The sequence below is a fragment of the Leucopleurus acutus genome (genome assembly GCF_964270905.1).
Source record: "Leucopleurus acutus genome assembly, chromosome: 10".
Taxonomy (NCBI): domain Eukaryota; kingdom Metazoa; phylum Chordata; class Mammalia; order Artiodactyla; family Delphinidae; genus Leucopleurus; species Leucopleurus acutus.
In genome coordinates, this window is record NC_139153.1 from 91,353,271 (window position 1) to 91,368,362 (window position 15,092).

The 15,092-nt window shown below is 36.3% G+C and overlaps 1 protein-coding gene across 2 annotated transcripts in view; it reads left to right on the forward strand.

Annotated features, from left to right (window-relative positions):
• DEK (DEK proto-oncogene) overlaps positions 1-15,092 on the forward strand; it is a 29,724-nt gene that overhangs the window by 9,460 nt on the left and 5,172 nt on the right. For both annotated transcript variants that reach the window (XM_082848848.1, XM_082848849.1), the window contains 3 exons: positions 1,605-1,793; positions 13,316-13,451; positions 13,756-13,904. In XM_082848848.1, coding sequence (XP_082704974.1) covers positions 1,605-1,793; positions 13,316-13,451; positions 13,756-13,904 — 474 coding nt within the window. The remainder of the gene's footprint in view (positions 1-1,604; positions 1,794-13,315; positions 13,452-13,755; positions 13,905-15,092) is intronic.

Genomic DNA, 15,092 nt, shown 5'->3' on the forward strand with positions numbered 1-15,092 from the left:
TTATTACTTTTTAAAAATGAAAGTCTCTTCGTTTATTTTTAGAAGTTGCATTTTCTTGATTGGTTTCTTGAATGATGCAACATTCTTTCACTTTCTTGTATAAATTTATCCAGCACCCATTCCAGTCCTCATCTTGCTGATTTCACATACAGATTATATTCTTATAACCTGCATCTGGTTTCTGAGCTGACATAGGGATATCACATTTTTCAAATATATTCATGTCTTGGATTTCATTTAGTGAGTAGTGAGAGTTTGGACGGTGAGTTACCTTTTCTCCAAACAAGCATATCAAAGAATTTATCCAGATGGATTTGGTTCCTGGTAATAGGTGGTAATGGCAGTAGTTCACATAACAAGGTTATCTGTATACATTCTAGGAGGTTTCTCGTGGAGAACCTCTCTGAGAAATACCTTTGGTCCACTGACTTATTTTCTGGAGGTACCTAGATTGGCTGTTTCCCAGTCTGTCTTTAGAGAATGGTAGGTTGTTTGGGCAAGCTAGAGGCTGTCCTGTGGGTTGTAGATAGCCTGAAAATGCCACATTACACAAAGCAGCCACCTTTTCTTAATTTTTGTACAGGTAACATTGACCCCTAAGACTGAAATTTCCTGGAAGAGAAGGGACCTGTGGTTCTGCTAGTTTCATGAGACATAGCTTAGAGTTACCAGTAACATTTACACAATCGCATATCTTAAGGTTACGTTACAGAATTTTCCTTATTGTAGAAAATAACATAGGCAAAAATAAAGACAAAAGATGCCCATGATTTTAGAAGTAAATAATTTTAATTCCTTAGTCTTTTCAGATCCTTTATGCAAGGTTATTTTATAGTTTTCAATTTCAGAAGTTAGTAAATACTCCCCTAAGAAAGCATTTAAAAATTAAATTTTTTAGTTAATTAAATTACTTTCCTCACGTGATCTCTGCTTTTTAAATATACATGGTTTAATTGAATATCAGAGTAATGGCAGGGGCACTTATTCTGTGGTTCTTAATTCATTTCACAATTAACATACTCAACACTTATTGCATATTTAAAATCATCAGTGAGAATATAATCCTGGCATTATTGAAAGTAGAACCCATAGGTAATATGAATATAAACTATATGTTTCATCAATTCAAGATGTGTAAAGTGAGGTTTTATTTCCTTTATGGATGATTCCTCCTGGTCGATTAGTGGGTCCCCTAAAGCAAGAAGGCAGTGACAGTTTTAATGCTTGTAGGAGTGAAATAAATAGCAAGTCTAACTGAAAATATCATCTTGATGAAGTATAAACAAATATCTGAACTTAACACAGTGTGCACTTGGGCTTCTAGTCCCATATCAGAATGTAGAACACATACTTCTTTCAAATATGTGAAGAGTCTCTTGCCTAGAACCTAAGGTTCTAAAAAACTGAAAGGGTGTTGGTAGTGCAGACAAAAAGGTTGACTTGACACATGAAGTTAAAGATGAATTCTCTGTAAAGCTGCTAAGCTTGGAAATAAAATTTCTTGAGACAGGAACAAGAAGAATTGAGTTGAGAAGTAGTTATCAAAAAGACGTGATTGACTTGGAAATACAATACCTCATTGATGTTATCCTTATTTTATGCAGCCATTGCCAAAATCTAAAAAAACTTCTAGCAAAGGCAACAAGAAGGAACGGAACAGTTCTGGAATGTCCAGGAAAGCTAAGCGAACCAAATGTCCTGAAATTCTGTCAGATGAATCTAGCAGTGATGAAGAGGAAAAGAAAAACAAAGAAGAGTCTTCAGATGATGAAGATAAAGAAAGTGAAGAGGAGGTAAAATGTTGGGGTTTTTTCCTCGTTTCTTTCCATGGAGAGAGTTAAATACTCCTGCTATATAATAGATTAAGACAGAAAGCATAGATTTGAAGGAACTATGTATGTACCATGTTGGTTGTTTTTAACTCCAAAGACACAGAAAGGATTAAGTGTAAACCCTTTCTTTCCCTTACGGAGCTTTTAGTTTTATTGCCATGCCAGAGTGTAAGAGTTGGAAAAGAATGAAGTTGCTGTGCACTGTGTTTGAGCTGGACCTTGAAGACTAGAGCAGGTAAATGAAGGGGGAGGAGTACATATCCTGACAGGAACACAAAGGAGACTTTTAAAGAAATTTTTCATAGTATATTAATACTTTATGATTGACTTGTACCATTTTATTCTGCTTTATGCAAAAAGCAAGGGGTTTAAGGACCACCGTTTTATCTCAGTTTGGGATTATTTAATGAGACTAGTGGCATTTGAAGTTTATTTGATTGGTGGGCAAATTTTGTGTCACTTAGGAATGCCTGTCAGTTTCTTTTACTTGGCAGTATTTATAAAATGTTGAGAATATTTAGTTTCCGAAGAAAAACTTTGGGAAGAGGAGAGCTGCTGAACCATGTAAGGGGTTAGCTTTACTCTCTCCTTAATATGTATCTTCAATCAAGTAGATGAGGGAGAGGGTACAAGGAGGTGATTTCCTGTTATTGTTAACAGTGTTTTGCTGGCTCTATTTTGACTTGTTTTGGTGCTCTCTTTAATGATCAGAACTTGCTGTGTAAATTGGGTAATCCCCCTTGTCTTATGTAGGGGCTTGATTAATGTGGCTTGACATTTTGGACCAAGATGATTCTTTGGTGTTGGAGGAGGCTGTCTTGTGCATTGCAGAGTATTTGCCCACTAGATGCCGGTAGCACATCCCTGCCCCCAGCCTCCAGCTGTGAAAACCAAAACTGTCTCTAGACATTGCCAAATGTCCCCTGAGGGCAAAATCACCTTCAGTTGATAACTGCTGGATTAGAGAGAATAAAGATGTGGTGAACTGTGATTTTATAGGTGTGCATTTTGTGTATACTTGTCTTTAGGTATTTAAAATCCATGCTTGTTTTAAGGTCAGATTTTATAAAGACTTCTATAAAGCTAAGTATAGAATGCTTCATAATTTTAAAAAGGATACTACAGATCCAGCAGGTGTTTCATAACTAGTATCTTAATATATTTTTGGTATGAAGGAAGATGAGTAATCTGAGCACTAGGGTTTTTATGGAATAGATTTTAAGGACATGTAGGAGGAAAACGTGTTATTTATATGTGAATATAAATAGTGGCAATTTTGCAGTAATAGATTTCCTCATTCAGCAAATTTGGGGTTATCTACTATTGTATATTCACCACGCACGCTTCCCAAGACCTTTTTAAAGGCAGACTTAAAGCATGAAAAGTTGTCGTAGAATATAAACATCTAATTTTTTTTGTAGAAGCAAGATGATTAGCATGGCCTTTGGAAACTGGGTTCAAATCCCAGCTGTACTCTGATTGTCACTGTTTGACTTTGGGCAAGTTACTTGTAAATTCTGTACCTCAGTTTCCCACCTTTAAAATGGGGATAATGATAGTACCAGCCTCCAAGGGTTGTGTTAAGTGCCTTTATTTAAAGCACTTAAGAGTAGTACTTGGCACAAGTACTATATAAGTATTAGCTGCTGCTATTACTATTAGTATTAAGATGACATTTTACCATATGCAAGATTTATAAATCCAGTCTTCTTGTCATTACTAAGGTGCAGGTTAAAAACTGAGGATATTTTACACTCGTTTTCTCATTTGCTTTCCAGATTATTGTCCCTTTGTTCTGAATAGTTAGTTGACATCTGTGAATGTAGATGACTCCTGATTTATAACCGTATTGGTTCCTGGATAATGATCACAAATGGAACTGTCCCACTACAGATCAAAGCCTTTCTTTCTTCATTGCCTTAATGAGGATCATTTGCTAGAAACCCAGGTCAAATGATGAAAATCCATGGAGAAAAAAAAAACAAAAATGCCTTTCAGACATTAAGTATGTAAAGCCACACAATCTAAAAGCTATATCATAATGCTCTGTTTTCTGCTTTGGTTTTTCTACTTGGACTGGTATTGACAGACTTCATAAAATATAATGCCAGTAAAATCTGGACTGAGAAATCTTTTCTTTTCCTGATAAATCACCCTCTAGCAAACATAGGTATTCTTCATTTCTTTAAAGTCTCCTTCAAATTTAGGGCCATCCTCCTCAAAAACTTTATTGCTGATTCCATTGCTGTGAAAGGCTCTGATTGCCTTTGAAAGGTAAGTGTTGGCAGGAAGGATAGTATTTCTATAGTAACTTTGTTTTCCCTTATGCTGTTTTTTTGAGGAGTCTGTTAAGTGGCATCCTTGTTAGGGACTTCATAAACTGAGGTATTTTTGGTCAATACTATGAAAGGACCTCTTTTCTAAGAGGCTATACAGAGGAATTGCAGGTTGATTGGAAAAGTTGAGGATTGCTTATAGATGTAATTTTTTTTTTTTTTATTTTGTGGTACGCGGGCCTCTCACTGTTGTGGCTTCTCCCGTTGCGGAGCACAGGCTCCGGATGCGCAGGCACAGCGGCCATGGCTCACGGGCCCAGCTGCTCTGCGGCATGTGGGATCTTCCCGGACCGGGGCACGAACCCGCGTCCCCTGCATTGGCAGGCGGACTCTCAACCACTGCGCCACCAGGGAAGCCCTATAGATGTAATGTTTTTTGCAGATTTTTTTTCATGGAAAATTACTGGGTTAATATTATTTATTTTTATTTCCTGAAATGAATTTTTCCTTCATAGATAAGAGTTCTCCCTGTTAAGATCAGCTGCTTGTTCTATTTTAGATTCTTGGAGTAAATAACTGAACTTGTTTCTTGTTTCCTCTGTAAATAGAGAGCTTTGGACCAAATAATCTGTATCATATTGCTGAAGTCAGAAGTTTTAAGCAGAAATCCAGTTCAAGTTATAGTTGTTCATTAGCCAGTTATATGAGGCTGAATATTATTCACCCGCTACTTTCCATATTTAGCTGTGTGAAAGAGTAGGATACTTAATTTATAAGTAAATATTATTTTAAAATGTATGTTTGAAATCACTGAAAACTGCAGTTGAAACAGAATTGACAGGGTTTTTGTTTTTCTTTTTAAGTCTTTTATATGAAATATGTCACATTTAGCATGTTAGCCAGCAATTGCTAAGACATTTTGTTTGAGGTTCTCTGTACCTATACCTCTGTTTCTATGATATGCAGCAAGCGGTTCCCAGTGATTTTTAATTCTTTTTCTTTAGAATTAATTCACATAAGGAGGTGCTCTTTCTGAGTGTGACCTGGGTAATAATTCCTTTATAAAAGAGCTGGTCTAAACTTCTTTATCACCTTGGCTCTTGGACATTTGCTTACTTAGGGCAGTAGAAGGAGAGCAATTTGGAACCAGGAAGAAACTGATAGATGAGATTTCTTTAGAATGAGAGAATAGAGGTTTAATTATTTTCTGTAAACTTATTATGAAAATCAACTGATTTACACATTGGAGTAGATCTTTAGGGGAGGATTCCTGAAATGAACCAGTGAGATTAAACCATACTCAGGCATGCCGTTCACAACAAGTATATTACCTTAGGTACAGAGAAATTATTGAGAGTACAGAAAAAAGAATGGAGAAGCAGTGCTCTCCACATTAGAGAAAACAATTCTAATTATATTTTAGACCCTTAAAAGCTAGCTTAATGCTTCTTCAGTTTTTGTTTCCTAGTGTTTTTATAAATACTCTTTATCTCTAGGAAAGTATAAAACAAACTATAGATATTTACTTTGTGAGTATTGAATTTATCTGAATGTTCCCAGATACATCAGGAATATCTTCAGCTCTGAATACTTAAAAGCCCTACTGATAATGTCCAAAACAGGAGTTCCCTTTTTCTTTCAGGACAAGAAGTCCGCAGAGAGGCAATTCTGGGCTAGTAGAGTGGCTCAAGAAAGGTACTAAGAATTTGGGGACTGTCTCTTCCTGAGCCACCATCTTTACCTGTGGCATTAAACCTCATGATCTCAGGATGATTGTTTTACCTTTAGGCATTGTATCCCTGTTCCAGATAAAAAAAGAGTAAAGGGATTTCTTCTAGTGATGTTTTGGCTTTTTCCCCCACTGGCAGGGATACCTTTTACCAGAGATCTCCAGGTACATCTCATTGGCCAGAACTTTTTACCCAGCCACCTCTAGTTGTAGGGGAGGCTAGTAAGACCCAAGTGTTAGCTTTCCTGCGTCTGTAAGAGGAAGGCAGATAAAAAGTGTGATGTTGAGTGAGCCATCCTACAATGTTTACCAAGTGAGAGAAATTTTCAGTTATAGTTTTGATAAACATTTGGGCCATTTGAGAAATTATTTGGTAGTGGTGGGAGGGTGAACGTGAAAGCTTTGTTAGTCCTTAAATATGTTCTAAAAAATAAGAATTCCCCCATCTCAATCTGATCAGAGGAATTACAGAATTATATAAACTATTGAAACCTTTTGTTGGAAGGCAAAATTGAAAAATTACCATAATAAAATCTGTTTAGGGTTAAACTTGCTTTCATAATCTTTTGTGGAATATAGCAAGGTTTGCACATTCTTTACTCTTGGCACTCTTGAGTTTTCTCAGCCAAGTTGTTAAAAGAATAGTGTATTTTAAGCTAATACTTATTTTGTTCATCTGTTCACCCAGTACAACCTTTCTGCTGTGAGGACAGGATTCTGGCTCTGTGACAGGCGTCTTTTTTGGAGACCCTCCTTCAATAGCCCTGCTGCCTATAAAAGATAGGTAAGCCTTCTCCCAAGAATTTTTTTTGCCTTCCTTCAAAAAGTGCTTGTGTCATTCCTCTGATTCTATACCTTCACGGTTATCAGACACATGGAAAATCTCCTTCAAATTTTTAAAAATTTATATTACTACAGTACATTGTAAAAAGTTTAGATGACAGTACATTGTACTACCTGAAATTAATGGCAGCTCTCAGTTTTATCTGTTTCCCTTTAGCATGTAAAAAATACCTACAGTACTGGATGGTCCTGATTGAACCACTCACAGCATATTCAAAAATGGCAAGCCAGAATCTTAGAAATAAATCCTATGAGAATTTGGAAACTAGCTTTTTCTTTTTCACCTAATTTTTTCCCATACATTTTGCTAAAAGACTCACAGTCTTGCCTCCTATTTGATTAAATAACAAAGGTGTTAAGTATCATAAGTACTTCCAAGGTTTTTGCTTTATAATGCCACGTACTGTGTTTAATTACTGAAATATTCAGAATATTTTTAAAAAGACTTAAAATAGGGGGCCAGTACTTGGTTTTTAATGTAATCACTTTTCGATTGCTCAGTTCAATAAATTGAGAGTGTGCTAAGTGCTGTTGGGGTTACAGAAAATATTTTCCTACCCAAATACCATTTGATTGACGCTTAATATAGGATTTCAAAAGAAAGAGAATCTCTCTGTTGATGAGTGGAAGCTTTGGGGAGAGATGGAAGAAATACCAATTGAAATTGACCTTGGGGATAGAAAGGAAAGTTGGACACGTGAACAAAGATGGAGAGTAGGAAAGTACTGTGACAGACACGCTTGTTTGTGGTTACGTAGTTTGTCCAGAAGTAAAGCAGTTAGAGATGAAGCTAGAGCAACGTACCTTGAAGCCAGAGTATAGAGAACCCACGTGGTTGGGCATGGCTGTGTAATACAACCTTTGGGGGTAGATTGATCATTCTCCTTCCTTCAGAATGGTTGTCTTATTCTACCTGAGCATTTTGCTAAGTGGGGAAAAGAGACATGGCCTCTGTCTTCCAGGAACTGACAGTCTATCTGGGGAGAAGTACCACTCATTCCATAAGCATTTATTGGTATGTAACAAGGAGGATACTGTTGAGATCTGCTGTGTGCCATGTACTTTCACATCTTGCTTCTTATTTAGTCTTGACTCCATGAGAGAAGGTGATATATCCTCATTTTTGTACTTTGAGGATATAATAAATAACCAACTTTCCAGAGCTTTAGGTCATACTTTTTGTCTTCAGCTCTATGTCCAAATCTGATTTTAAGCAGTAGCTTTAGGAAAGTTAATATGGGCATATATCCACTTCTGCTGGAAAAAATTTAAAACTAAAAGCTATTGACATAAAGGATCCTATTGATCTCTTTATCTGGCTCTGCCTTTTCCCTATGTCTCCAGTAATTCATGATCTAGACTAGGAGTTGGCAGACTATGGCCTGTATGCCAGATCCGTTTTTTTGGTACAGCCGAGAAGCTAAGAATGGTTTTTCCATTTTTTAAATATTTGTTAAAAAAAAAGGTGAATGTACAACAATGACCATATGAACCAGCAAAAGCTAAAATATTTACTGTCTGGCACTTCATAGAAAAGGCTTGGTGACAGATCTAGACCATATAGTTCTCTCTCATTTTACTGTGGTGCTTTTAAAAAATACATGGGTCCCCAGGCCGCACACTTGATTTTTTTTCTCTCTCTCTTAAATGTACAACCTATTTAGGTAAGTTGTGCCAGAAGACTGATACTAAAAATCAAGAAGTTTGGCTAACTGCTATTGATAGAAAAAATGTTTGTCTTAGCAGGCAGAGTGATTCTAATGAAATAGAACCTCAGGGTTGGAATAGATCGTTAAAGTTATCTAGTCTTCAAGGATCTTTTCCCATCCCAGTTTTCCAAATAATTACATAGCAACTGCTGTGTGCCAGTTCTAAGCTCTGCAGTGGAGATCAAGAGACAAATAAGAGTCTCTGTGTTAAGCCGTTCAATCTAGTTGGTAGGAGGGGAGAGGTCAAAGATTAGGAGGGAGAAAGTACAGTAAGGTATAACTTAAGAGCTAAGAAAGTGGTTTGCTCAAGATGGAGTATTTACCTCTTTCTAGGGGCAGGTAGGGAGCAAAGATCCAGACAGGGAAACGTCATAGGAAGTAGCAATTTGATCTGAGCCTTAAAGGATAAACAGGAGAGGTTGGCATAACAAAAGAAAGATTTGGAGAAAACTATGCAAAATTGGATTACACCGAAGGCCCATCTTGGCTTCAAAAAAAAAAAAATTTTTTTAGAGAAATGATCTTGAGCGCATACAAAGTTAGGAGGTGAGGGCCAGAGACAGCCCTGATACTGAGTTTGGTTGTCCTTTGTTGCCCTTCTATATTTTCTGCCAACATTTTTTATTCATTGTTATTATCAGTAACATTTGTATGTAACAGAAAAAGTTAAATTTAACAGTATGATAAATAGATTATGATATCATTGACTTACTGCATTGGTTTAGTTCAGTAGTTTCACCTCTGGCTTAAAGAAATACATAGGTACATTAGTCATTTCTATAAGCAACTAATGCAGCAGGAGGCACACTGAATTTAATCAAGGTCTTGCTTCTTACTAGCTGTAAGACATTGGCTCACTTAACTACACAGATAAATTTTCCTTATTTATAAAGAGATCAACTGTCTTTGGATTTCTTGTGTGTGTGCTTTGTTTTGTTTTTTAGGTCATAGATCGTGTATGTGAAAATAGTGCTATACAAATGCCTTTTTTCTTTTTCCTTTTAATTACATTTTTAACCATGTCCTGGGTTCAGAGTACAGGTAAAGCAGATCCTGCAAATGATATACAGAGGTGAACATGGCAAGAAATATTTACATGGCTACTTTATGGCGAACACTCTTGTGGTTGTTAGGGACAGATAGAGCTAAATTAGATAGGTGTCTCTTCTTGTGGAGATTGTCAGATAACGCCCTTAAGAAACTTGTAGTGTAGTGGGAGAAGAGACATGCAACTACCTACAGTTTAAAAAACATAAATACGTTAAATATTTTTTTGGTGCCTTTTATGTATTCACTCATTTGATCCTCACAAAATTTTACAAACATGGCCATAGTTTGTCAAATCTGCAATGCCTGTAAGGCATCATTTTAATGTAGATTGCAAAATGTACCCCAGTATCTGAGATAAGGTGTGGGAGGGGGGAGTGTTAAATTTAGCAAAGTCTGGTATTATTACCTCCATTTTTACAGATGCGGAATCAGATACAGAAGGGTAAGTGACTTGCCTGAGAATGCAAAATTAGTCACTGGTGGAGTCAGGATTTGAACCAAGGAAGTTTGGCTCTAAAAACCTGTGTTCTAATTCACTGCTTCACAGTGCCTTCCAGAAAGAAGGGGCAAATGAATTGTAGGTTAAGTACTGTGGGATTACAGATTAGTCAAGTTGGTGGTATTATAAAAGATTTGGAGGAGGTGACTGCTAAGTTGGGTTGAGACTCATGAGTGAGGTTTTCCTAAGTACAGGAGGGGGAATGAAAGTAATGAAGACTTGAAAGGTCATGTAAAATTTAAGTAGGCATGTTTTTTAACTTTACTTGTCAGTTCTCCCAGGGCCCCTTTTCATTACCTCGAAAATACCAGATTGCCATGTTTGCCTTAACTGCCAAAAATTGTACGTTGGGTTCCAATATCAAGGTCTGTCTTTTGAGATGCCCTGTTTCCCAAAGTTACCTTTTTTTCCTATACATAATATCTCGTCTTCAGGGCAGCTCAAATGATTCTTAGCAGCTGCAGGGCTAAAGCACATGATGTGAGTTATTTATCTGATTGCCTCCCTGCTCAAGATGAAACCCATAAGTATGAGTTTCTACAGTTTATTTTACTACCCAGTTTTCACTGTTTCCCCATGCCAACACTTACCAGTATGAAAAAGATACTTTACTGAATTCCTACCTTAAGTTTGTCACAGAGTAATTTGTAACTGGTTACTAAAGATAAGCGAATTCCAGTGTAAATAACATAATTTGTTATTACAGAGATTCGGTTATTTGTGGGTCCAGTTCTACCAGAATGTAATGAAATAAGCATGATGTATCATGGTTAGTTAACACAGGTGTCACTGAGGCAGTCTTACTGCTATTCTATGTATCTATTCTATGTGTTTGCCTTTTAAAGAAAACTTCAGGTCATTGGAGGAAATTACATTTGTATGATGAAAGAATTCCTTTACAAAAGGAAGCACTCATAATAGTAGTAATAGCTAATATTTATTGTTTCCTCTGTGCCCAGCACCATTAAAAGTACTTTTGTGTATTAATGTACTTACTCCCCCTAAGACTGAGTACTATGATTTCCCTCATTTTATAAACAAGGGAACTAGGGCCCAAAGATGTACTGGGTCTAGAATTTGAAACTAGGCAGCTTGCCTCCAGAGCCTACACTCTTATCTATTAGGTTGTATCTTCTATAGTACTTCTGACAGTATGTTTGCAACCTTTTTGTTAATAGATGATAATAGGCTAGTTGTCCATTTAAAAAACTGTAGAACACTCTCCCTTTTAGAAGATTTAAATATAGAAAGAAGCTTAGCTTTAATTTTTTTTGTTTGTCCAGTTGTAACATTTTTTAAAAATTTATTTTATTTATTTATTTATTTGGCTGTGTTGGGTCTTTGTTTCTGTGCGAGGGCTTTCTCTAGTTGCGGCGAGCGGGGACCACTCTTCATCGCGGTGCACGGGCCTCTCACTGTCGCGGCCTCTCTTGTTGTGGAGCACAGGCTCCAGATGCACAGGCTCAGCGGCCATGGCTCACGGGCCCAGTTGCTCCACGGCATGTGGGACCTTCCCAGACCAGGGCTCGAACCCGTGTCCCCTGCATTGGCAGGCAGATTCTCAACCACTGCGCCACCAGGGAAGCCCCAATAGTAACATTTTATGGAGATGGCTTGATTATGCTTTATTTATCACTGCACAGTTTTATGCTTTATCCAACTATTACTACTCCCAAATGCAGGTTTAAAAATGGCACCATAGTGTGTGTTCTTTCTAAAATTTTACCTTATACCCTGGCCTTTAAAGGCTCTGAAAGTATTTTAATCATCTGATTCTAACTCTCTGATTTGAATGGGGATCAAGTGGTAATGCTTATAACATTGTTGCTCTCCCTTCCTCATCCCCCCCATGCTTTCTGTAATAACTTAAGTTTATTATAAAATATTTGAATGACCCACAGGTCCAGATTTTATTAACCTTTGACTGATGAGTGATATATAATAGTCATTATTCTGTGTATTAAGTGCATCAACAGAACTTATGAAGTTTTAGTATTTCCTTTCAGAGCCTCGTGTGGTTCTTAGGAATTAAGTGGATGCTTAGTAAACTTAAAACTTAGTTCAGGTTAGTCATAGAAAATTGATGAACCATTGATGCCTTTCCGGCAACCCCCATGTCTGGAACAGCTCTGAGAATTAGGAAAAAAGTATAAATGGCCTCTAAATAGCAAAAATCCATAGGTGAAGCTTATAGACTTTATTTTTAGAAGCATGTTGGCCCTTTGACGCTGCTTAAATCCATTTTTTTAGTCGCAGTTAAACTAGATAGGTTAGCTAGTTTCCGGCCAACAGTGTATTATTGAGGTAGTGTAGGGTGATACTATACTTAAGTAAATATATACAGTGGATGGCAGTGTAGCAAAAGGAAAGACAAGCACTAAAATCCAATGAACTTCACTTAGAAATAGCTTGAGCCCACCTAAGTTTAGAACAGGTTGGGCTATGTACTTTAATTTTTCTTTACGTTCAACATAATGTCTCTGTCCTTAAAAAAAAAAGTTGAATTTTGATGATAATCTGAAATTCAGAGTATAAAACATTTGGAGAAACATTCTGTCAAGAGTGATTTGCGGTGTTTTTGGTGTGTAAAGATGAGATTTTAAGTTATCTTGAGGTACTTGCCTTATATACAGGTACTCTTACCTTCAGGAACGTTAATGAATTAACGTTTCCTAATTTCATAGACTCTGCTTAAGACAAAGTTACAGTGAACTATAATTTTGTCATTTTAATCTAACCGTATGTGTATACTTTGCTTTTATTTTATTATCTGTGAGTTAGTGTTTAAGAAAACAAGTTCTGGAGTCACATCTATTTGAATCTCACTTCTTTATTTTATTATGTGACTGGACAAAACCTCTCTAAGCCTTCGTTTCCTCATACATTTATAAATAGTTTTTGAGCAGCTCCTTTGCACCATGCGCTGTTTTAGGAGTTAGGGATATGTCAGTGAAAACAAAAAGGTCAAAAAAATCCATGTCCTCATGGAACTTACCTTTTAGTTGGGAGAGACTGACAATAAATAACAGAATATTAATAGTACCTATATTTTAGAGTTTTTTTCAAGATTAAGGTCTGATGGGGTAGACCTTAGTTAAGGGAGGGGTAGACAGTTTTCTATCTATAGTATGTAATAAATGTGAGCACCTAATAATTTTAATGTTTGATTCTTGACCTCACCTGACTAGTCTCGTGTTGGGATAAAATTAAGTTCATTGAGTGTATTAGTCATCTCAAAAATTAATAATTAGTAATAATTTTTCATTGGTGATATTGAACACATTAATTTTCTCTAATATTGTTGAGGGGTGTGGAGGAGTAGAGGGATCGCAGGTAATCTCTCATCAGTGTATGTACTTTGTTTTTCTTTCCAACAGCCACCAAAAAAGACATCCAAAAGAGAAAAACCCAAACAGAAAGCCACTTCTAAAAGTAAAAAGTCTGTAAAAAGTGCTAATGTTAAGAAGGCAGATAGCAGTACCACCAAGAAGAATCAAAATAGTTCCAAAAAAGGTATGTTAGAAATGACACATTTTCAGTGGCCTAAAGATATACATTATATGCTATAATACAGGTTTTTTTGTCTTGTTTTTTTATAATACAGTTTTTAAGCATGTGTGGAAAATAGGTAAACTCTGAGGAACATTTGAGGGGGGAAAATAGTATACCAGTTTTTTAGTTTTTAATTTTTTAATCTAATACCTTTTCAAGGATCTGATGAATACTTACAGAATTCTTCCTAATGTGTCTTGAATATTAATTTACTTTGCTATATAAGAAAAATTTATTTTCTTGTCATAAAATGTCTTACTTTTAGAAAGTGAATCTGAGGATAGTTCAGATGATGAACCTTTAATTAAAAAATTGAAGAAGCCTCCTACAGATGAAGAGTTAAAGGAAACAGTAAAGAAATTATTGGCCAGTGCTAACTTGGAGGAAGTCACAATGAAACAGATTTGCAAAGAGGTAATTGGACAAATGCTGAGATCATTTTGCTTCTGTTTGAAAAATTCTTTCACCCATCCCTCACTTGGAAGCTAGATTCTTATGTGCATTCATTCATTGAACAAATATTTATTGAACTACCACATGCCAGGTATTCTTACAGGTGCTGGGATACCACTTTCAGTAAAATAGTCAAAACCTGCCCTATTGGAGTCATTTCGTAAATAACATTTGAATGTATACAGTGAGTAAAGTTAAGGTAATACATTTCAAACTCCATAGGTGTTCTTTTCCTGATCTAGCAACTATTTTTATTGATGCACCCCTAGATTATGTTAGTTTAAATAAGCAGGATCTTGTGGACCACCTTATTTTCAATATTACTATGATAAATGAGATGTTATAGATTAGGTTATTAGCTCAAACTTCTCTTAAGTTCTTCTGATGCTTCTCAGGAAATGAAATGATCTAGTCTTGAATATGATTCTGTAGCGATTCCATACTGTAGACCAAAATTGGAAGGTTTTAAAATCTAGTTTCTTATGGTAAAATGAAATTAAAATTTGAAATGTACCAAAGGTAGAATATTCTTTACCTTTTTAAGACATACTGTTTTTCTTATTCAGCATTCGCTGAGCCTCTGCTACGTATCAGGCACTGGGATAGATGTTAGAGGTGGAGCAGGAGAAGCCATTATTTGGCTTCGGGGTCTTGTGTAATCTAGTGGGTAGAACGAGGCAACTGTTTTAGTCACTTAGTACAGTGTGTGAAAGCTGTGTTAGAAGAGTACAGAGGGTGCCACACCACCACAGAACAGAGGGTACCTGCTTGGGAATGGGGGTTGGGGGAGTCTGAAAAGGCATCTTGGAAGAGGTCTTAGAGCTTCAGCTTTCATACAATTGAGGAACATCAACACATTCACATAAAACATGACACGTAATGACTGCGAGGAATAATTATTAGTTTAATTTGCAAGGAATAGTCATTAGTTTAATTTGGCTGAAGACTAGAGTTGGAAGGAATTCTTCACAGAAGTTAGGAGAGAATACTAAAGAATTCTGCAGATTTTATATGTGTTGTTACAGAGTTTGATTTTTCTCCCTGAAGCTAATGAGGAATTGGGAGGCAGGGTAGGTTATTGAAAGGTATTTGGCAGGAGCAGTCTAGGATGACTCTTAAAAAAAAAAAAAAAAAAAAAAAAGATTTTTA